The sequence below is a fragment of the Erinaceus europaeus genome, chromosome 17 (assembly GCF_950295315.1).
Source record: "Erinaceus europaeus chromosome 17, mEriEur2.1, whole genome shotgun sequence".
Taxonomy (NCBI): Eukaryota; Metazoa; Chordata; class Mammalia; order Eulipotyphla; family Erinaceidae; genus Erinaceus; species Erinaceus europaeus.
The window spans coordinates 37439231-37464221 of record NC_080178.1 but is presented as its reverse complement, the minus strand read 5'-3'; the positions used below and the strand labels follow the sequence as shown (position 1 = coordinate 37464221).

Genomic DNA, 24991 nt, shown 5'->3' with positions numbered 1-24991 from the left:
TGCTAAGGTGTCTGGTGTGTCTGATGCCCTGTGGAAAATGAGGAGGCCTGTGAGGCCAGTCTCTCCTTCCCAATCTTTCTCCCTCATCACTTGCATGCTTCTCAAACTAACTTTAAATGTTTTTTGTTTGTTTTTTTTGTCAACAAAGTTACCTCTGAGGCTAAGTGTCTATATAGCTCTACCATTTTTTTTAGTAGAGTTGGGAGAAAGAGAGTTAGAAAGGGGGATACAGAGACAGAAAAGGAAAGAAGCCTGCAACACTGCTCCATTGCTTAAGATGTTTGCCTTCTACAGGTGGCAGCTCAGGTTCTCACTAACGATAATGTGTGTACTGTATAAAGTAAACCACTATCCAATTCATAAAGGCCACTTTTTAAATCTTGCCTACACAAGTCATCCCATACCTCATTCTTTTTTAAAAATGTATTTATAAAATAGAAAATATCAACAAAACCGTAGAATAAGAGGAGTAAAAATTCATACATTTCCCACCACTAGAGTTCCATATCCCATCCCCTCCATTGGAAGCTTTCCTATTCTTTATCTCTCTGGGAGTATGGACCCAGGGTCATTCTGAGGTGCAGAAGTTAGGAGGTCTGGTTTCTGTAGTTGCTTCTCCACTGAACATGGGCATTGACAAGTTGACCCGTACTCCCAGCCTGTCTCTATCTTTCTATAGTTGGGCAGGGCTCTAGAGAAGTGGGGTTCCAGGGTATACTGGTGAGGTCGTCATCCGGGTGAGTCAGGTTGACATCATGGTAGCATCTGCAACTTGGTGTTTGGAACATGTATTCCTTTGCTTCCTTCTTTCTTGTGGGACTCGGTTCAGTAGTTATTGTAAGGTGAGGTTGATTGGCAAATTCCTTTTGTATTTGAGAAAACCTTTATTTCTCCCTCATATGAAGGGTAATTTTGCAGGATACAATATTCATGGTGGGAATTCCCTTTCCTTTGAATATGTCATTCCACTCTCTCCTTGCCTCTAGAGTTTGTGAAGAGAAATCTAAAGAAAGTCTTATAGCTTTGCCTTTGTATGTAACTTCTTCACTTACAGACATATAATACCTTTTTGCCATGTTCAGTTGGAGATGAAATGAAGAGTGAGCAACATGAAGCAGGCTTGCAACTGTAAAGGCAGTCACTTACTTACCTTTGTGAACTGGACCTACCTAGATGAGATGAAGCCATGGTAATTAACTGCCTTAAACACAGCAATGTGTGAAGCCCAGAAAAACTCCCCAAACCTATATACAATAGAAATCTAGAAGATGTTTACTACTAATAAGTATAAGACTAGCATAGTCATTTCTGATTCATCCTCAAAATCAGTCTAACTCATGAATTCTCTCATTTTATTCTTTTGCTTTTGTTAGGGCTTCACTGCTGTGGCTGAATTTTTCAGACAAAAAAAGACAGAGTTGGAGAGACAGAGAGAGATAGGAACACCACAGCACTAAAACGTTACCCAGTGGGGTGAGTTTCCGGACATGAAAATGGGTCTCACACACAGGTGAGTTGGCAGCCTCCCACCTGAGCTATCTCACTGCCTCTAAATATCTTTTATTCCTTCATAAAACCTACATCTGGGGAGCCAGGCAGTGGCACAGCGTGTTAAGCTCACATGGCTCCAAAGCACACAGAACAGCATCAGGATCCTGATTCAATCCCTGGCTCCCCCCACCTACAGGAGTTTGTTTCACAGGCAGTGAAGCAGGTCTGCAGCTGTCTATCTTTCTCTCCCTCTTTCTGTCTTCCCTTCCTCTCTCGATTTCTCTCAGTCCTATCCAACATCAATGACAGCAATAACAACAATAATAACAACAACAATGACGATAAATAAGAGCAACAAAAGGGAAAAAAGTAAAAAAAAAAACCTACATCTGATGTCAGTATCACCTGCTTCTACATGTACAAATTAGACAGTCTCTCTCCATGGGGAAAACTTTGGCTCTTATAAAATAATTTATCAGGTATCTAGGAGTGATGTTTTCTAAGATTTAAGGACATGATTTTACATTATATATCTTCCAAGTATTAGTTTGTAGAGTTTGATCCAGGTGTTAAATGTATCAGAGACAGTTTCCTCATCAGTAAATTCAGGTTAACAATTGCTTCAAAAAGTCATGATTAGTAATAAAATAAATTATTTACACAGTTTGTTTTATTATATTGCCTAACAGATATTAGCAAGCATTTAATACACCAAGTGTACAATTTGTTATATATTTTATGCTGCTGTGGTATAACTATTTCATCATTATTCTATAATTTAAGCTATTTTTCTTAATGGGTAGGGAGAATACCTTTGTTACTTCTTTTGTGCCAAGAGCCACTGAATGAAGGGAGCACTTTTTGTATTCTATAAAATTGTAGTTATTTCTTTTTGAACTTTTGTTGTTTTTTAATATTTATTTATTTATTCCTCTTTTGTAGCCCTTGTTTTTTTATTATTATTACTGTAGTTATTCTTGTTGTTGTCATTGTTGGATAGGACAAAGAGAAATGGAGAGAGGAGGGAAAGACAGGGGGAGAGAAAGACAGACACCTGCAGACCTGCTTCACCGCCTGTGAAGCTACTCCCCTGCAGGTGGGGAGCCAGGGGCTTGAACCGGGATCCTTATGCCAGTCTTTGCGCTTTGTGCCACGTGTGCTTAACCCTCTGCGCTACCGCCTGACTCCCTTCTTTCTGAACTTTTAACTGATATGGACACAATAATAGGTGCTAACTTGCTACTGAAAGAAACTGAAAGCTTTTATCCTATAGGAACAATTGTTTTCCATCCCTTCAGAAACCTGTTTCAAAGCAGTGTTGGTAGGGGCCAGTAAAACAGCTCATCTGATTGTGTGCCTGCTATGTTAGGTGCAGAACACAGATTGTGTACAACCCAGCCACCAAAGTACTGGATATAGCCTCAGTGCTGTAGTATCAACGCCCCCTCCTCTGTGCCTTCCCCATGCTCAGCCTACCATCTGTTTCATTTTGAAAAACTAGTATGCTTAGAAAAGTGAATATCCTGGGAAAATAACAACAAATAATAAACAATTTGATAAGTTAGTGTGGCAAAATGAAATTGTCAGAAAGAATCAAAGACAGAATCAAACTGACCTGTGGGAAATGGGCTTGGAACCTGGGTTCTTCCATACAGATCTTCATGAGGTTATTCTGGGGAAACTCATCTGCTCTTGAAAACCCTCCAGGGAAAGACACATGGGGATGTTCTGTGAGAAAGTCTGCTGAGAGGGTAGTCTGTGGATGGGTTCCATTTATAGTGAGGCAGCCAGGGGGGTGGGTGTCCAGATTAGTCTGATACTTGAGGAGACCACTAAGATGGAATTAAAAAAAGGAAGGAAGGCAGAAAGAAAGGATGGGAGGAGGGAGGATGGAAGGAAAGAAGAAAGAAGGAGAGAAAGAAAGAAAATCCAGGTGAAAGATAAAGAAGTTGAGATAGGGACTCAGTATTAGAATTTATTTATTTTTTTAACTTTTTTGAAGCATTTATTGAAAGTACATTCCACCTGGACTTCCCTGTGCAGACAACCCCACCAATGTGTCCTGGAGCCCCACTTCCCCAGAGCCCTAACCCAACAGGGAAAGAAACAGTCTGGGAGTGTGGATCAACCTGCCAATGCCCACGTTCAGCATGGAAGCAATAACAGTAGCCAGACCATCCACTTTCTGCACCCCATAATGAACCTGGGCCCATACTCCTGGAGGATTAAAAAATAGGAAAGGTATCAGAGGATAGGATGGGATACAGAGCTCAGGTGGTGGAGACTGTGTAGAGTTTTGTCAGTATTTCCTTTTTATAAGTAAAAATTTTAAAAAAGAAAAAAATAAGAACCATAAAAAAAGAAAGTACATTTCTTATAAGGAAGAAATAGGAAATCTTTATTTGTTTCAAAAGAAACTGTGATAATCTATCAAAATATTTGAGACACAACTATAGCAATACTAAGAGGGAAACTCACAGCCATAGAGTCACATATTAAAAAACAAGAAAGATATGTCTGGTCAAGCCGGAAGATGGCGGACTGAGAAGCTGCTAGTGGCTTGAGCTCCGACCATATCCTCTGGAAATGGTAGGATTTTCTGCCTTTAGTAGGCCAGTCAATAAGGGGTCCTAGAGGTGACACCAAGGAGGTGACTATAACTTAATTTGGGTTAAAAATTAGAGTAGAAAAAAAGGGGAATTTTTTTTCTTTTTTTTAAATTATTAAGCACACATCCTCCCCCTCCCCCCCCATAACCAGTCCCTGGAGACAAGCTCCTAGCAGGCTCCCTTGCTGAGCCTCTTTCATTCTTTATCAAGATTCCTGTCCCACCAGGGAGTATCATTCATTCTAAGTCTATACCCTTCTGAAACCTCTGGCCTTTTTTCTTTCTAAGTAGCCAACACCCCCACCTCACCCCACATAGATAATTAAATAATTAAAAATAAATAAATAAAAACTCTTTCCTTTCACTGCTGTTTTATGACTGTTCTTTTTCTTATCTTTTACTTTTTTCTCTCTTTCTTTTTTTTTTCCTTTTATAATTCTTGTCATCCTTTCTTCCTTAATCCTACAGCTTCTAAAGCCACAGGCGCCATCACCCACACCACCAAACAGTGCTTTTTTGAATTCACTGATACACATTTGGGAATTATTTTGGGGAAGAATTCTGACTCAGAGTTGGACTCTCACTGCGAGTATCTCTGCTCAACTCCCCTTCCTCCTTTAGCTACCCCTAGAAGATACAATGGATAGTAGATTTGCATAACTGTCTATTTCAGCTATCCTTGTCTAGTCCTGAGGTTTTTTTTTTTTCTCTCTCTCTCTTAACAATCAGCTACCTCTGATCATGAGGTTTGAGGTAATCTGGGACAGGTTATTTTTTTTTTTACCCTGCTCTATTTTATTATTAATATTATATAAAGGCATATATCTTCCCCCCCCCCTTTAGGTTGATCAGAATTAACTCTTAGGGTATCTTTCATTGCTAGAGTAGTGGGCATCTTATCTATTGTGGGAGGAACTTGTCTCCTTACTCCTACCTCCTCTACAGACTCTCCCCTCCCTCCTCCTCCTAGCTAATTAAAAAAATTAAATTAAACTAAATTAAAAATAATCAAAAACAAAAAAACTTTCCTTTCACTGCTCTTTAATTACAACTCTTTTTCTTATCTTTTCTCTTTTCTCTTTATTGTCTCTTTCTTCTTTTTTTTTTTTTTAAATCTTGTCATACAATTCTTCCTTCTTCTTTGCCTTTCTGAATTTGTGAATTTTTGGAGGGAAGAAATCTGACTCAGAGTGGACTCTTTATGTGTGTATCTCTGCTCTACTTCCTTTTCCCCTCTTGTTACCCCTAGAATATACAGTGGATAGTAGATTCGCATAATTGTCTATTCTTGCTATCCCTTCTTTCTTTTCTCTTTCTTCTTCACTGAGATTTGGTTACTATTTTTTCACGGACTGGAGATTGTTGGACTAACTGGTAATGATTAAACTGCTTCAATACTTGCTTCAGTTGATATTGTAATTCCTGAGGTTGGTGAGTGCAATTGTCATAAAGGGATTTAGTACAATGTGGCTTGTACTCAAAACACAACAACTGAGGAACAACAGAGCATAAAAAAAGAAACACATAAATCAAAAAAATGGGTAGATCAAAATCAAATAAAACTGCTACTCCAATGAATGAATACAAGAGACCAGAGGAAACTACAAATCAGCCAGAAATAACCATAGATAAGAAAAGTATGCAATCAATAATAAAAGTATTAATCACAGAAATGAAAACAACATTGGAAAAAGGAATGGCAGTATGAGGGAAACAACCGATGAGACCCCCCAAGGAAAATACTGATTATCTTGAGGCAATTAGAGAACTGAAAGCTGAAATAGCTGAACTGAGGAAAGAGGCTGAGGGAAGGGAAAGCAGACTAACAGAAGCAGAAAACAGAATTAGTAAGACAAAGGATGAGTAAGAGAAAACGAAGAAAGAGGTGAAAGAGCTCAAAAAGAGATTGAGAGACACTGAAAACAACAACAGAGACATATGGGATGATCTCAAAAGAAGTAACATTCGTATAATTGGCCTGCCAGAGGAAGAAAGAGAGGAAGGGGAAACAAACATTCTAGAGGAAATAATAGAAGAAAACTTCCCAGAACTGAATAACAGAAAGGACATCAAGATTCAAGAGGCCCACAGAGTTCCAAACAGAAAGAACCCAGACCTGAAGACACCAAGACACATCATAGTCACAATGAGAAGGAGTAAGTATAAAGAAAGGATCCTAAAGGCTGCAAGAGAGAAACAAAAAGTCACATACAAAGGAAAACCCATAAGATTATCTGCAGACTTCTCCACTCAAACTCTAAAAACCAGAAGAGAATGGCAAGATATCTATCGAGCCCTGAATGAAAAAGGGTTTCAACATTTCAAGGATAATGTATCCTGATAGACTTTCATTCAAAGTAGATGGAGGGATCAAAATCTTCTTACACAAACAACAGTTAAAGAAGGCAACCATCACCAAACTGGCACTGAAAGAGGTTCTAAAAGACCTCTTATAAACAAGAGCATTACTATAATACTTGCAATATATCAGAGCAAAAAAATTTTATTTTGAACAAAGGCACTAAAATACATTAAATCCATAATATCAATAAATGTCAATGGCTTAAACTCACCCATCCAAAGGCACAGAATGGGGGGATGGATCAGAAAACATAACCCAACCATATGCTGCTTGCAGAATCCCATCTGTCACAACAAGATAAACACAGACTTAAAGTGAAAGGATGAAAAACTATCATACAGGCTAACAGACCACAAAAAGGGCAGGAACAGCCATTCTCATCTCTGACACAATAGATTTTAAATTAAATAAAGTAATAAAAGATAGCCAATGACATTACATAATGAATAGAGGATCAATCAGCCAAGAAGACTTAACAATAATAGACATCTAAGCACCCAATGATGGACCATCTAAATACATCAAGCACCTACTAAAAGAATTTCAAAAATATATCAATAGTAATACAATAATAGTGGGAGACTTGAATACCCCAGTCTCACACTTAGACAGATCAACAAAGCATAGAACCAATAAAGATACAAGAGAATTGAATGAAGAGATCGACAGACTAGACGTCTTGGACATTTTCAGACTCCTCCACCCCAAAAAACTGGAATAAACATTCTTTTCAAATCCACATAACACGTACTCAAGGATATACCACATGTTAGGCCACAAAGACAGCATCAATAAATTCAAGAGCATCAAAATCATCCCAGGAATCTTCTCAGACCACAGTGGAGTAAAACTAACATTTAACAACAAACAGAAAATTATTAAAAGTCACAGAATTTGGAAACTAAACAACATACTCCTTAAGAACCACTGGGTCAGAGATTCACTCAAGCAGGAAATTCAAATGTTCCTGGAAACAAATGAAAATGAAGACACAATCTATCAAAATATTTGGGACACAGCTAAAGCAGTACTGAGAGGGAAACTTATAGCCATACAATCACATATTGAACACCAAGAAGAAGCTCAAATGAACGACATTACTGCACACCTCAAGTACTTATAGGAAGAGGAACAAAGGAACCTTAAAGCAACCAGAAGGACAGAAATCACTAAAGTTAGAGCAGAAATCAACAACATCGAAAATAAAAAAAACATACAAAAGATCAAGGGAGCCAAATGTTGGTTCTTTGAAAGATTAAACAAAATTGACAAACCCCTAGCCAGACTCACCAAACAAAAAAGAGAGAAGACTCAAATTAATAGAATTGTAAACGATGGAGGAGATATCACAACTGACACCACAGAAATCCAGAGAATCCTGCAAAATTTCTATAAATAACTCTACGCCACCAAGCTAGAGAATCTGGAAGAAATGAAACAATTCCTAGAAGCATATGCCCTTCCAAAACTGAACCAAGAAGAACAACAAAATCTAAATGCACCAATCACAGACAAAGAAATTGAAACCGTTATTAAGAATCTCCCCAACAACAAAAGTCCTGGATCAGATGGCTTCACAAATGAATTTTACAAAACTTTTAGGAAACAGTTAGTACCCATACTTCTTAAGCTTTGCCATAAGACTGAAGAAACAAGAATACTCCCTTCCACCTTCTATGAAGCCAACATCACCCTGATAACAAAAGCTGATAGGGACAGAACAAAAAAGGAAAACTACAGACCAATATCTCTGATGAACATAGATGCCACAATATTATACAAGATCTTGGCCAACCAGATATAGCAGTATATCATAAAGATTGTTCATCAGGACCAAGTGGGATTCATCCCTGGAATGCAAGGCTGGTTCAACAACCGTAAATCAATCAATGTCATTCACTACATCAATAAAAGCAAAGCCAAAAACCACATGATTATCTCAATAGATGCAGAGAAAGCCTTTGACAAAATCCAACACCCATTCATGCTCAAAACTCTAAAGAAGTGGGAATAGATGGGAAATTCCTCAAGATAGTGGAGTGTATATATACAAACCTACAGCCAACATCATACACAATGGACAGAAGCTGAAAGCATTCCCCCTCAGATCGGGGACTAGACACTGTCACCGTTACTCTTCAACATAGTATTGGAAATTCTTGCCATAGCAATCAGGCAAGAGAAAGAAATCAAAGGAATACAGATTGGAAGGAAAAAGTCAAGCTCTCACTATTTGCAGATGATATGATAGTATACATAGAACAACCTAAAGAATCCAGCAGAAAACTACTGGAAGTTATTAGGCAATATAGCAAGGTATCATGCTACAAAATCAATGTACAAAAATCAGTGGCATTTCTATATGCAAACACTAAACCTGAAGAAGACATCCAGAACTCACTCCCATTCACTGTTTCAGCAAAATCAATAAAATACCTAGGAATAAAGTTGACCAAAGACTTGAAAGACTTGTATACTTAGAACTATGAATCGCTACTCAAGAAAATAGAAACTGATACCAAGGAATGGAAAGATATCCCATGTTCATGGATTTGAAGAATAAATATCATCAAAATGAATATTCTCCCCAGAGCCATATACAAATTTAATGCCATACCCATCAAAGTTCCACCACGCTTCTTTTAGAGAATAGAACCAACACTACAATTATTTTTCTGGAACATAAAAACACCTAGAATTGCTAAAACCGGGGGTTAGGAGGAAGATGGCGGCCTGAGAAGTTACTGACAGCGAGCGTTCTGACCGCATAGTCGGCAATGGTAGGATTTTCTGCCTTTAGCAGGCCAGTTAATAAAGGGTGACACCAAAAAGTGAGTACAGTTTAATTTGGGTTAAGAATTAGAGTAAAGGTGACACGGACTAGCGGGGCTCCAGAATTCCCAGGGCGCCGGGCAAGGAGAGTGCGCCGGGCATTGTCCTCCGCCCGCCCAGGAAGGCGGCTCCCCCGACGGTTGCAGAGCCCGGCGGGCAGAGGACCCGGAGAGAGCACTTTAGCTCGGGGGCTTCCTCTTGGGAGAATCCAGGGTCCACCGCGACCCTGAGAGCAGATCCAAAGACTTCTTGAGTATAGCTCTAATTGGATCAAAGGATTTGGAGCTAGTTTTCATTTTTGAGAAATCCTTTAAAAAACTCTGGAGGGGGGGGGTTTCCCGGAAGATGGCGCACGGAGAAGCGGCTAGCCTTTGAGCTCCGGACACATCTCCTGTAAACAATAGGATTTTCTGCCTTTAGCAGGCCAGCCAATAAGGGGCCATAGCGATCATACCAAGGAGGTGTCTATAACTTAATTTGGGTTAAGAATTAGAATAGGGGAAAAAAAAATTCTTTTTTCTTCCTTTTAATTTTCAAGCATACATCCTTCCCGCCGCCCCCCCCCCTCCCCCATAAGCAGTGCCTGGGACCAGCTACTAGTAGGATACCCCATACCACCAAACAGGTTTTTTTTTTTTTTTAAACTCACTGATACACATTTGGGAAGTTCCTCGCACTGCTCTTTAATTACAACCCTTCTTCTTATCTTCTCCCTTTTCTCTCTCTTATCTCTCTCTATCTCTTTTTTTTTATTTTTTATTATTTTTTTTTATCTTGTCATACACTTCTTTCTTCTTTGCCTTTCTGAATTTGTGAATTACTTTGGGGAAGAAATCTGACCCAGAGTGGACTCTCTACGTGTGTATCTCTGCTCTAGTTCCTTTTACACTCTTGTTACCCCTAGAATATACACTGGATAGTAGATTTGCATAACTGTATATTCTTGCTATCCTCTCTTTCTTTTCTCTTTCTTCACTGGGATTTGGTTACTATTTTTTCACGGACTGGAGAAATTTTTTGGCTAACTGGTAACGATTAAACTCCTTCAATACTTACTTCAGTTGCTACTGTAATTCCGGAGGTTGGTGAGTGCAATAGTCATAAAGGTATTTAGTACAGTGTTACTTGTGCTCAAAACACAACAACTGAGGAACAACAGAGCATTAAAAAAAAAAAGAGAGAGAAACACATAAATAAAAAAAATATGGGTAGTTTAAAAAAAAATAAAACTGCTACCCCAAAGAATGAAGACAAGAGCCCAGAAGAAACCACAAATCAGTCAGAAGTAACCATAGATAAGAAAAGTATGCAAGCAATAATAAACTTATTAATCACAGAAATGAAAACAACATTGGAAGAAAGGAATGGCAGTATTAGGGAAACAACAGTTGAGACCCCCAAGGAAAATACTGATTATCTTGAGACAATTAGAGAACTGAAAGCTGAAATAGCTGTAATGAAGAAAGAAGCTGAGGCAAGGGAAAGCAGACTAACAGAAGCAGAAAAAAGAATTAGTCAGACAGAGGATGAGTTAGAGAAAACTAAGAAAGAGGTGAAAGAGCTTAAAAAGAGATTGAGAGACACTGAAAACAACAACAGAGACATATGGGATGATCTCAAAAGAAGTAACATTCGTATAATTGGCCTGCCAGAGGAAGAAAGAGAGGAAGGGGAAGCAAACATTCTAGAGGAAATAACACAAGAAAATTTCCCAGACCTGAATAACAGAAAGGATATCAAGGTGCAAGAGGCCCAGAGAGTACCAAACAGAATCAACCCAGACCTGAAAACACCAAGACACATCATAGTCACAATGAGAAGAAGTAAGGATAAAGAAAGGATCCTAAAGGCTGCAAGAGAGAAACAAAAAGTCACATACAAGGGAAAACCCATAAAATTATCTGCAGACTTCTCCACTCAAACTCTAAAAGCCAGAAGGGAGTGGCAAGATATCTATCGAGCCCTGAATGAAAAAGGGTTTCAACCAAGGATAATATATCCTGCTAGACTTTCATTCAAACTAGATGGAGGGATCAAAACCTTCTTAGATAAACAACAGTTAAAGGAGGCAACCATCACCAAGCTGGCCCTGAAAGAGGTACTAAAAGACCTCTTATAAACAAGAACATCACTATAATACTTGCAATATATCAGAGCAAACAAATTTTTTTTTAGAACAATGGCACTACAATACATTAAATCCATAATATCAATAAATGTCAATGGCTTAAACTCACCCATCAAAAGGCACAGGGTGGGGGGATGGATCAGAAAACATAACCCAACCATATGCTGCTTGCAAGAATCCCATCTGTCACAACAAGATAAACACAGACTTAAAGTGAAAGGATGGAAAACTATCATACGGGCTAACGGACCACAAAAAAGGGCAGGAACAGCCATTCTCATCTCAGACACGATAGATATTAAATGAAATAAAGTAATTAAAGATAGGCAAGGACATTACATAATGATTAGAGGATCAATCAGCCAAGAAGACTTAACAATTATTAACATCTATGCACCCAACGAGGGACCATCTAAATACATTAAACACCTACTGAAAGAATTTCAAAAATACATCAATAGTAATACAATAATACTGGGAGACTTCAATACCCCACTCTCACACTTAGACAGATCAACAAAGCAGAGAACCAATAAAGATACAAGAGAATTGAATGAAGAGATTGACAGACTAGACCTCTAGGACATTTTCAGACTCCTCCACCCCAAAAAACTGGAATACACCTTCTTTTCAAATCCACACAACACATACTCAAGGATAGACCACATGTTAGGCCACAAAGACAGCATCAATAAATTCAAGAGCATTGAAATCATCCCAAGTATCTTCTCAGACCACAGTGGAGTAAAACTAACTTTTAACAACAAACGGAAAATTATTAAAAGACATAGAATTTGGAAACTAAACAACATGCTCCTTAAGAACCACTAGGTCAGAGACTCACTCAAACAGGAAATTCAAATGTTCCTGGAAACTAATGAAAATGAAGACACAACCTATCAAAATATTTGGGACACAGCGAGAGCAGTACTGAGAGGGAAACTTATAGCCATACAATCACATATTAAACACCAAGAAGAAGCCCAAATGAATGACCTTACTACACACCTCAAGGACTTAGAGGAAGAGGAACAAAGGAACCCTAAAGCAACCAGAAGGACAGAAATCACTAAAGTTAGAGCAGAAATAAACAACATCGAAAATAAAAGAACCATACAAAAGATCAAGGAAGCCAAATGTTGGTTCTTTGAAAGATTAAACAAAATTGACAAACCCCTAGCCAGACTCACCAAACAAAAAAGAGAGAAGACTCAAACTAATAGAATTGTAAACGATGCAGGAGATATCACAACTGACACCACAGAAATCCAGAGAATTCTGCGAAACTTCTATAAAGAACTATATGCCACCAAGCTAGAGAATCTGGAAGAAATGGAACAATTCCTAGAAACCTATGCACTTCCAAAACTGAACCAAGAAGAACTACAAAATCTAAATGCACCAATCACAGACAAAGAAATTGAAACCGTTATTAAGAATCTCCCCAACAACAAAAGTCCTGGACCAGATGGCTTCACAAATGAATTCTACAAAACTTTCAGGAAACAGTTAATACCCATACTTCTTAAGCTATTCCATAAGATTGAAGAAACAGGAATACTCCCTTCCACCTTTTATGAAGCCAACATCACCCTGATACCAAAAGCTGATAGGGACAGAACAAAAAAGGAAAACTACAGACCAATATCTCTGATGAACATAGATGCCAAAATATTAAACAAGATCTTGGCCAACCGGATACAGCAACACATCAAAAAGATTGTTCATCATGACCAAGTGGGATTCATCCCAGGAATGCAAGGCTGGTTCAACATCCGTAAATCAATCAATGTCATTCATCACATCAATAAAAGCAAAGCCAAAAACCACATGATTATCTCAATAGATGCAGAGAAAGCCTTTGACAAAATCCAACACCCATTCATGCTCTAAACTCTACAGAAAATGGGAATAGATGGGAAATTCCTCAAGATAGTGAAGTCTATATATAGCAAACCTATAGCCAACATCATACTCAATGGAGAGAAGCTGAAAGCATTTCCCCTCAGATCGGGGACTAGACAGGGCTGTCCACTGTCACCATTACTCTTCAACATAGTATTGGAAGTTCTTGCCATAGCAATCAGGCAAGAGAAAGAAATCAAAGGGATACAGATTGGAAGGGAAGAAGTCAAGCTCTCACTATTTGCAGATGATATGATAGTATACATAGAAAGACCTAAAGAATCCAGTAGAAAATTACTGGAAGTTGTTAGGCAATATAGCAAGGTATCAGGCTACAAAATCAATGTACAAAAATCAGTGGCATTTCTTTATGCAAACACTAAATCTGAAGAAGAAGACATACAGAAATCACTCCCATTTACTGTTTCAGCAAAATCAATCAAATACCTAGGAATAAAGTTGACCAAAGAAGTGAAAGACTTGTATACTGAAAACTATGAGTCGCTACTCAAGGAGATAGAAACTGATACCAAGAAATGGAAAGATATCCCATGCTCATGGATTGGAAGAATAAATATCATCAAAATGAATATTCTCCCCAGAGCCATATACAAATTTAATGCAATACCCATCAAAGTTCCAGCAGGCTTCTTTAAGAGAATAGAACAAACACTACAATCATTTATCTGGAACCTGAAAACACCTAGAATTGCCAAAACCATCTTAAGGAAAAGAAACAGAAATGGAGGCATCACACTCCCAGACCTTAAACTATATTATAAAGCCATCATCATCAAAACAGAATGGTACTGGAACAAAAATAGGCATACAGACCAGTGGAACAGAATTGAAAGCCCAGAAGTAAATCCCAACACCTATGGGCATCTAATCTTTGATAAGGGGGCCCAAAGGATTAAATGGAAAAAGGAGGCTCTCTTCAATAAATGGTGCTGGGAAAACTGGGTTGAAACATGCAGAAGAATGAAATTGAACCACTTTATCTCACCAGAAACAAAAATCAACTCCAAATGGATCAAAGACCTAGATGTCAGACCAGAAACAATCAAATACTTAGAGGAAAACATTGGTAAAACACTTTCCCACATACACCTCAAGGACATCTTTGATGAATCAAACCCAATTGCAAGGAAGACCAAAGCAGAAACAAACCAATGGGACTACATCAAATTGAAAAGCTTCTGCACATCCAAAGAAACTATTAAACAAACAGAGAGACCCCTCACAGAATGGGAGAAGATCTTCACATGCCAGACATCAGACAAGAAACTAATCACCAAAATATATAAAGAGCTCAGCAAACTTAGCCGCAAAAAAGCAAATGACCCCATCCAAAAATGGGCAGAGGAAATGAACAAAACATTCACCACAGAGGAGATGCAAAAGGCTAACAAACATATGAAAAACTGCTCTAGGTCACTGATTATCAGAGAAATGCAAATCAAGACAACACTAAGATACCACCTCACTCCTGTAAGAATGGCATACATCAAAAAGGACAGCAGCAACAAATGCTGAAGAGGATGTGGGGACAGAGGAACCCTTTTACATTGCTGGTGGGAATGTAAATTGGTACAGCCTCTGTGGAGAGCAGTCTGGAAAACTCTCACAAGGCTAGACATGGACCTTCCATATGATCCAGTAATTCCTCTCCTGGGGTTATACCCCAAGGACTCCATAACACCCAATCAAAAAGAGGTGTGTACTCCTATGTTCATAGCAGCACAATTCATAATAGCTAAAACCTGGAAGCAACCCAGGTGCCCAACACCAGATGAGTTGCTGAGAAAGCTGTGGTATATATACACAATGGAATACTATGCAGCTATCAAGAACAATGAACCCACCTTCTCTGACCCATCTTGGACAGAGCTAGAAGGAATTATGTTAAGTGAACTAAGTCAGAAAGATAAAGATGAGTATGGGATGATCCCACTCATCAACAGAAGCTGACTAAGAAGATCTGAAAGGGAAACTAAAAGCAGGACCTGATCAAATTGTAAGTAGGGCACCAAAGTAAAAACCCAGTGGTGAGGGGTAGGAATGTAGCTTCCTGGGCCTGTGGGGGGTGGGAGTGGGCGGGAGGGATGGGTCTCAGTCCTTTGGTGGTGGGAATGGTGTTTATGTACACTCCTAGCAAAATGTAGACATATAAATCAGTAGCTAATTAATATGAGAGGGGGAAATCAATTGTATGTCTCAAAGTTTCTCAAAAGACAAACTGAATCTTTTTAATATATAGGCTATGTATTTGATATGCGGACTCTCTCAAAAGCCTAGACCAAGTAGATTAGAAGCTTCCAATAGCACAGCTATATACAAGATACTGGGTACTGTCCAGCAAACCATAACAAAGGGACTTTTCAAAGTTAACCCAATTAACAAATAATGTGATGATAATATTAACTATTGAGTGTCTTTTTGAACCCTAAGACAGCAGGAACCTCACATCTTCACTATAGAGCCCCTACTTCCCCCAGTCCTGGAACCCTTGGATAGGGCCCACTTTCCCGTATGCATCTCCCAATCCAAACCAAATAACATTGCATCTGCCGATTACAACCTAACCAAAGCAACGATTGCTACCTCAACATGCTTTACCTCAGAATGTATCCAGAGACTTCACGTGTGGAATGACAACCCTTCAGCTTCATTACTCGGGTGAGACCTTTCCTTTAATAGTACACTCTAATTTCATCTCAGGTAGTTCACTTTCTAACAAAGTCCCATAACCTAGATATACACCAGTTTCTGTGAGAGAGAGCTTATGTGCACACGTATCCATAAACTATAAAATATATACCTGAAAGCAGGACTACACTAGAGTTTGCAGTGAGTACCTCCCTAACACTTCCTCTCCACTATTCCAAGCTTGGGATCCATGATTGCTCAACAAATTGTTTGGCTTCATATGTTAACTCTCTTTTCAATCACCAGGTTCCAGATGCCACCAGGATGCTGGCTAGGCTTCCCTGGATTGAAGACCCCACCAATGTGTCCTGGAGCTCAGCTTCCCCAGAGTCACACCCTACTAGGGAAAGAGAGAGGCAGACTGGGGGTATGGACCGACCAGTCAACGCCCTTGTTCAGCAGGGAAGCAATTACAGAAGCCAGACCTTCTACCTTCTGCAACCCTCAACGACCCTGGGTCCATGCTCCCAGAGGGATAGAGAATGGGAAAGCTACCATGGGAGGGGATGGGTTATGGGGATTGGGTGTTGGGAATTGTGTGGAGTTGTACCCCTCCTACCTTATGCTTTTGTTCACTAATCCTTTCTTAAATAAAAAATTAAAAAAAAAAAAAGAATTGCTAAAACCATCTTGAGGAAAAGAAACACAAATGGAGGCATCACACTCCCAGACCTTAAACTATATTATCAAGGCATCATCATCAAAACAGCATGGTACTGAAACAAAAATAGGCACAAAGAGTGTGAAACATAATTGAAAGCCCAGAAATAAATCCTCACATCTATGGACATCTAATCTTTAATAAGGGGGCCCAAAGTATTAAATGAAAAAAGGAGGCTCTCTTCAATAAATGGTGCTGGGAAAACTGGGTTGTAACATGCAGAAGAATGAAATTGAACCACTTTATCTCACCAGAAACAAAAATCAACTCCAAATGGATCTAAGACCTTGATGTCAGACCAGAAACAATCAAATACTTAGAGGAAAACATTGGTAAAACACTTTCCCACCTACACCTCAGACATCTTTGATGAATCAAACCCAATTGCAAGGAAGACCAAAGCAGAAACAAACCAATGGGACTACATCAAATTGAAAAGCTTCTGCACATCTAAAGAAACTATTAAACAAACAAAGAGACCCCTCACAGAATGGGAGAAGATCTTCACATGCCATACATCAGAAAGAAACTAATCACCAAAATATATAAAGAGCTCAGTAAACTTGGCACCAAAAAAGCAAATGACTCTATCCAAAAATGGGCAGAGGATATGAACAAACCATTCACCTCAGAGGATATCCAAACGGCTAACAAACATATGAAAAACTGCTCTAAGTCACTGATTTTCAGAGAAATCCAAATTAAGACAACACTAAGATACCACCTCACTCCTATAAGAATGGCATACATCAAAAAGAACAGCAGCAACAAATGCTGGAGAGGTTGTGGGGACAGAGGAACCCTTTTACATTGCTAGTGGGAATGTAAATTGGTACAGCCTCTGTGGAGAGCAGTCTGGAAAACTCTCAGAAGGCTAGACATGGACCTTCCATATGATCCAGTAATTCCTCTCCTGGGGTTATACCCAAGGACTCCATAACACCCAACCAAAAAGAGGTGTGTACTCCTATGTTCATAGCAGCACAATTCATAACAGCTAAAACCTGGAAGGAACCCAGGTGCCCAAAAACAGATGAGTGGCTGAGAAAGCTGTGGTATATATACACAACAGAATACTATGCATCTATCAAGAACAATGAACCCACCTTCTCTGACCCATCTTGGACAGAGCTAGAAGGAATTATGTTAAGTGAGCTAAGTCAGAAAGATAAAGAAGAGTATGGGATGATCCCACTCATCAACAGAAGTTGTGGAAGAAGATCTGAAAGGGAAACTAAAAGCAGGACCAGACCAAATTGTAAGTAGGGCATCAAAGTAAAAACCCTGTGGTGATGGGTAGACATGCAGCTTCCTGGGCCAGTGGGGGGTGAGAGTGGGTGGGAGGGAGGTGTCACAGTCTTTTGGTGGTGGGAATGGTGTTTATGTACACTCCTAGTAAAATGTAGTCATATAAATCACTAGTTAATTAGTACGAGAGGGGGAAAATTAATTGTATGTCTCGAATTTTTTCAAAACACAAACTGAATCTTTTTAATATATAGGCTGTGTAGTTGATATGCAGACTGTCTCAAAAGCCTAGACCAAGTAGATCAGAAGCAGCCAATAGCACAGCTATATACAAGATCCTGGACACTATACAGCAAACCCTAATAAAAGGACTTTGCAAAGTTAACCCAATTACCAAATAATGTGATGATAGCATTAACCATCGATTGTCTTTTTGAACCCTAAGACAGCAGGAACCTCACATCTCCACTATAGAGTCTCTACTTCCCCCAGTCCTGGAACCCTTGGGTAGGGCCCACTTTCCCACTTTCCCATATGCCTCTCCCAATCCATATCAAATAATATTGCATCTGCTGATCACAACCTAACCAACACAACGATGGCCACCTCAACATGCTTCACTTCAGACTGTGTCCAGAGACTTCACATGTGGAATGACAACCCTTCAGCTTCATTACTCAGGTGAGACCATTCCTTTCATAGTACACTCTAATTCTATCTCAGGTGGTTCACTTTCTAACAAAGTCCCAAAACCTAGATATACACCAGTTTCTGTGAGAGAGAGCATATGTTCACACGTATCTATAAACTACTGCAAAATATACACCTGAAAGCAGAAGTACACTAGAGTTTGTAGTGAGTATCCCCTAACACTTCCTCTCCACTATTCCAAGCTTTGGGTCCATGATTGCTCAACAATTTGTTTGGCTTCGTAAGTTAACACTCTTTTCAGTCACCAGGTTCCAGATGTCATCAGGATGCTGGCCAGGCATCACTGGACTGAAAACCCCACCAATGTGTCCTGGAGCTCCACTTCCCCAGAGACCCATCCTACTAGGTAAAGAGAGAGGCAGACTGGGAGTATGGACTGACCAGTCAACGCTCATGTTCAGTGGAGAAGCAATTACAGAAGCCCGACCTTCTACCTTCTGCAACCCACAATGACCCTGGGTCCATGCTCCCAGAGGGATAGAGAATGGGAAAGCTATCATGGAGGGTTTGGATATGGAGATTGGGTGGTGGGAATTATGTGGAGTTGTACCCCTCCTACCCTATGGTTTTGTTAATTAATCCTTTCTTAAATAAAAAAGAAAAAAAATAAAAATAAATAAAAAACAAGAAAAAGACCAAATAAATGACCTTACTACACACCTTAAGGACTTAGAGGAAGAGGAACAAAGGAACCCTAAAGCAACCAGATGGACAGAAATCACTAAAATTAGAGCAGGAATAAACAACATCCAAAATAAGAGAACCATACAAAAGATCAATGAAGCCAAATGTTGGTTCTTTGAAAAATTAAACTAAATTGACAAACCCCTAGCCAGACTTCAGAAAATCATGCGAAACTTTTATGAAAAACTATATGCCACCAAGCTAGAAAATCTGGAAGAAATGGAAGAATTCCTAGAAACATATGCCCTTCCAAAACTGAACTAAAATAAACTATGAAACCTAAATGCACCAATAACAGACAAAGAAATTGAAACAGTTATTACACTCCCCAAGAACAAAAGTTCTGGACCAGATGGCTTCACAAATGAATTCTACAAAACCTTCAGGAAACAGTTAATACCTATACTTCTAATGCTCTTCCACAAGATTGAAGAAACAGGAACACTCTCTCCCACCTTCCATGAAGCCAACATCACACTGATACCAAAAGTAAATATGGACACAACAAAAAAGGAAAACTACAGACCAATATCTCTGATGAACATAGATGCCAAAATATTAAACAAGATCCTGCCCAACCAGATACAGCAGTATATCAAAAAGATTGTTCATCATGACCAAGTGGGATTTATCCCAAGAATGCAAGGCTGGTTTAACTTACTTAAGTCAATCAATGTCATTCACCACATCAATAAAAGCAAAGCCAAAAACCACATGATTATCTCAATAGATGCAGAGAAAGCCTTTGACAAAATCCAGCACCCATTCATGCTCAAAACTCTAAAGAAATGGGAATAGATGTGAAATTCCTCAAGATAGTGGAGTCCATATATAGCAAACCTACAGCCAACATCATACTCAATGGACAGAAGCTGAAAGCATTCCCCTTCAGATTGGGGACTACACACAGATGTCCACTATCACCATTACTCTTCAACATACTATTGGAAATTCTTGCCATAGCAATCCGGCAAGAGAAAGAAATCAAAGGAATACAGATTGGAAGGGAAGAAGTCAACCTCTGACTATTTGCAAATGATAGGATAGTATACATAGAAAAACCTAAAGAATCCAGCAGAAAATTACTGGAAGTTATTAGGCAATATAGCAAGTTGTCAGGCTACAAAATCAATGTACAAAAATCAGTGGCATTTCTCTATGCAAACACTGTATCTGAAGAAGAAGATATCCAGAAATAATTCCCATTCACTGTTACAGCAAAATCAATAAAATACCTAGGAATAAAGTTGACCAAAAAAGTGAAAGACTTGTATAATGAAAACTATGATTCACTATTCAAGAAAATAGAAACTGATACAAAGAAATGGAAAGACATCCCATGCTCATGGATTGGAAGAATAAATATAATCAAAATGAATATTCTCCCCAGTGCCATATACAAATTTAACGCAATACCTATCAAAGTTCCACCAAGTTTCTTTAAGAGAAGAAAACAAAAATTATAATCATTTATCTGGAACCAGAAATCTCCTAGAATTGCTAAAACAATCTTGAGGAAAAGAAACAAATGTAGGCATCACACACTCCCAGATCTCAAACTATATTATAAGGCTATCATCATCAAAACAGCCTGGTACTGGAATAAAAAGAGGCACAAAGAGCAATGGAACAGAATTAAAATCCCAGAACTTAACCCCACACCTACGGATATCTAATTTTTGATAATGGGCCCCAAAATACTAAATGGAAGAAGTAGACTCTCTTTAAGAAATGGTTCTGGAAAAACTGGGATGATACTAGCAAAAGAATAAAACTGAACCACTTTTTTCACCAGAAACAAAAATCAACTCCAAATGGATCAAGGACCTGGATGTTAGACCAGAAACTATCAAATACTTAGAGGAAAACATTGATGGAACACTTTCCCATCTAAACCTCTTTGATGAAACAAACCCAACTACAAGGAAGACTAAAGCAGAAACAAACTAGTGGGACTACATCAAATTGAAAAGCTTCTGCACAGCCAAAGAAACTATCACACAAACAAAGAGACCCCTCACAGAATGCAAGAAGATCTTCACATGCCATACATCAGACATGAGACTAATCACCAAAATATGCAAAGCACTCAGCAAACTTAGTAACAAAAAAGCAAATAACCCCATTCAAAAATGGGCAGAGGATATGAACAAAACATTCACTAAAAAGGAGATCCAAAAGTTTAGCAAACATATGAAAAACTTCTCCAGGTCACTAATTGTCAGAGAAATGCAAATTAAGACAACACTGAGATACCACCTCACTCCTGTGAGAACAGCATACATCAAAAAGGGCAGCAGCAACAAATGCTGGAGAGGCTGTGGGGACAAAGGAACCATTCTGCACTGCTGGTAGGAATGTAAATTGGTGCAACCTCTGTGGAGAACAGTCTGGAGAACTCTCACAAGGCTAGACATGGACCTTCCATATGATCTAGTAATTCCTCTCCTGGGGATATACTCCAAGGACTCCATAACACCCAATCAAAAGATATGTGCACACCTATGTTCATAGCAGCACAATTCAACCTGGATCAACAATGGTAGAGAATGTTCCATTCTCCGAAGAGTGGATGGGCAACATACTCTATGCTACACCTGAGGAAGATGGGTCAATACTGGGGCAGCATGGAATTCCTACTCATGACCACAGAATGTGAGCTCAGAACTAGAGGGATGTAGAGGTCACACAGGCTCCTAAGCTGAATATGGGCCCCAGATCACATCAATTGATGGGGTTTACAGTCAACAATATTTATACCCCTTTCCATATTAGGGAACTACTCTCTTCCCTGATCCAGCTTTCTTGTCTTTTTCCCAGCCATGACATCATCTCCCCAGACAATAATTAGGATTCACCAGCATATCAGATTTCAGGCTCAAGCAAAAAAACAAAAACAAACAAACACATACACACACATACAAAACACTAGCATAGATACAGGCCCTTTGAAATATAACTAAAATATGACTGCTAGCTATCTACAAAATGGAGGACCTCCCCAACACTTCACTTGCACTATTCCAGCCTTTAGGTCCATAATTGTCTAACAGTTTGTTTGGCTTTGTATATTAACTCTCTTTTCAGCCACCAGGTTCCAGATGCTCACAGGATGCGACCAGACTTCCCTGGACAGCCAACCCCACCAATATGTCTTGGAGCTCTGCTTCCCCAGAGCCCTTCCCCACTAGGGAAAGAGAGAGACAGGATGGGAATATGGATTGACCTGTCAACGCCCATGTTCAGAGGGGAAGCAATTACAGAAGCCAGACCTTCAACCTTTTGCCTCCCACAATGATCTTGGGTCCATACTCCCAGAGGGTTAAAGAGTAGGAAAGATATGAGGGGAGGGGTTGGTATATGGAGGTCTGGTGGTGGGAATTGTGTGAAGCTGTACTGCTTTTATCCTATGGTTTTGTCAATGTTTCCTTTATATAAATAAAAAATTTTTTAAAAAGATAACTGTGTTTAATCTATATATCAGAATGGACAAGATGATGTATCAATAATATGTCTTTTTTATCATGAATATGGGTATTTTTTGTTTATCATTTTATGGGGAGGGGCTAATCATTTACAGTACAGTTGTTAACACATTGGTCCAATTTCTCATCTCTCCCTGATATAGAACACTCTCTCCCCCAACTTAGATCTTTCTCCATCATCATGCACCAGGACACCAACACACTCCCCAACTACCTTCTCTGCCCTCCCTCCCCAGCGTTTTTTGCAAATTCCTTAGTCTAAATCAACATTTTAGTCCCTCAAAGAACTACTACTACAAAAACAGGGTGAAAAAGCAAATATTCTGAGTGGTCTTGATTCTGACAGACCCTACTTCAAGTTGACTAGAAGTTCACCAGTCGTAAACATGCATTTTTAAGAGAGACAATAGAGATGAGTGCTCTTGCTCTATCATCAGACACAAATGGATAGGACAGGCTTCATATTTGATATGGAGAAGGCTAGATAAAACAGGACTTTCTTACTAATGGAAATGTTTACTTTCTTTAAACTAGGGCTTTAACAATGCTGAGACTACTGGAAGTAGAAGCTCCAGTTTCCCATTTTTAAAAAGAAATAAGGTATTAAGACATGGCCATTAGATCTTAAGCCTGTTGATTTTCCTATTTATATACTAAAAAAAGATCAGTAAAAGGAATGAAATGGATTTATACCCCTGTTGACATGTAATTTTGTAAATCTATATGAATTTTAAAAAAAAAATCACTAAAGAGACTACAAATAATGAAGCACACATGGAATAGTCTAGAACCCTAAAATTCCATTCTGATTGTTTCACATTTTGTGATATTTAATGGCAAACCTTATTCAACTTCCTGTTTTCTGTATTTCTTACTAATAAATAATTAATTGGCCAAGTGGTGGCACACTCAGTTGAGTATACACACTACCATGTGTATGGACTCAGATTCAAGCACAGCCCCCACCTGCAGGGGATAGCTTCATGAGCTGGGAAGCAGTGCTACAGGTGTGTCTCCTTTTCTTTCTCTCCTAACTCTCAATTCCTCCATATCCTATCAAATAAAATAAGTACATAAAACATATAAATAGTGTTAAGGTATATATATGTATATACTATATATATGTTATGGGAAGAATACACAAAAACAATTGGTCAGAACAACAAAAAGATCACTGGTATGTAAGAAAATATTTTATTACTTTATTGAGGAAATGTAGTGGTATAGTTCCACATTTCCCTAAAACAGCTGTTAGCACACCTTGGCCCACAACCAAAATTTCATTCACTTTCTCTACAGAAAAAGATTTGTATAAACAAATCTTAAATTAATATTGGGTGCCAGGTTGTGGCACACCTGGTTGAGCACACAAGTTACAGTGTGCAAGGACCTGGGTTCAAGCCCCTGGTCTCCACCTATAAGGGTAAAGCTTCACAAGTGGTGAAACAGTGCTGCAGGAGTCATTCGGTCTCTCTCCCTCTCTGTCTCCCCCTTACCTCTCAATTTCTGGCTGGCTCTATCTGATAAATGAATAAAGATAATAAAATTGATTATAAAACAATTAAAATAACATTTTAAAATTTTTCAGTACTTAATTTTTATGTCAGAGATACTAAATTTGAGATTTCTAAAGTTTATTTTCCTGGTTCTTTAAGTGTGTGTTTTGATATCACTCTCCATGGAGATATTTATTTATTTATTTATTTAAGAAAGGAGACATTAACAAAACCGTAGGATAGTAGGGGTACAACTCCACACAATTCCTGCCACTCAATCTCCATATCCCATCCCCTCCCCAAGAGCTTTATGTTCACATGTATCCATAAACTAGGGTATCTTTAAGAAGTACATCACAGCTCTAGTGCTTTTTTTTTTTTTTTTTTTACAAAGACAGTGCTTTAAAACAAAAACAAAACTTGATTGCCAACACTAGATAAATCCAATACATGGAAGTTACAAAAGTTGGGCTAGGTGGTGGCACATCCAGTATAATGTTCATGAATAGCAAGGATCCAGGTCTAAGTCTCAGGCCATCCCTTACAGAGGAAAGCTTCAAGACCAGTGGATTAGTATTACAGACATTTCTCTCCCTCTCTACCACCACCTCCCTTCTCAAATTTTTTCTATGGCTATCCAAAATAATTAAATAACAACAGTAATAACAGAG

At 38.8% G+C, this 24991-nt stretch overlaps 1 protein-coding gene across 3 annotated transcripts in view; it reads right to left on the bottom strand.

Annotated features, from left to right (window-relative positions):
* The window catches only part of NOX4 (NADPH oxidase 4), a 187696-nt gene that overhangs the window by 89408 nt on the left and 73297 nt on the right, over positions 1-24991 (bottom strand). The window contains exon 9 of one of the 3 annotated variants that reach the window (XM_060176669.1): positions 3107-3323. The exons of the other annotated variants lie outside the window; for them this stretch is intronic. Coding sequence (XP_060032652.1) covers positions 3107-3323 — 217 coding nt within the window. The remainder of the gene's footprint in view (positions 1-3106; positions 3324-24991) is intronic. 3 annotated transcript variants of the gene reach the window in all.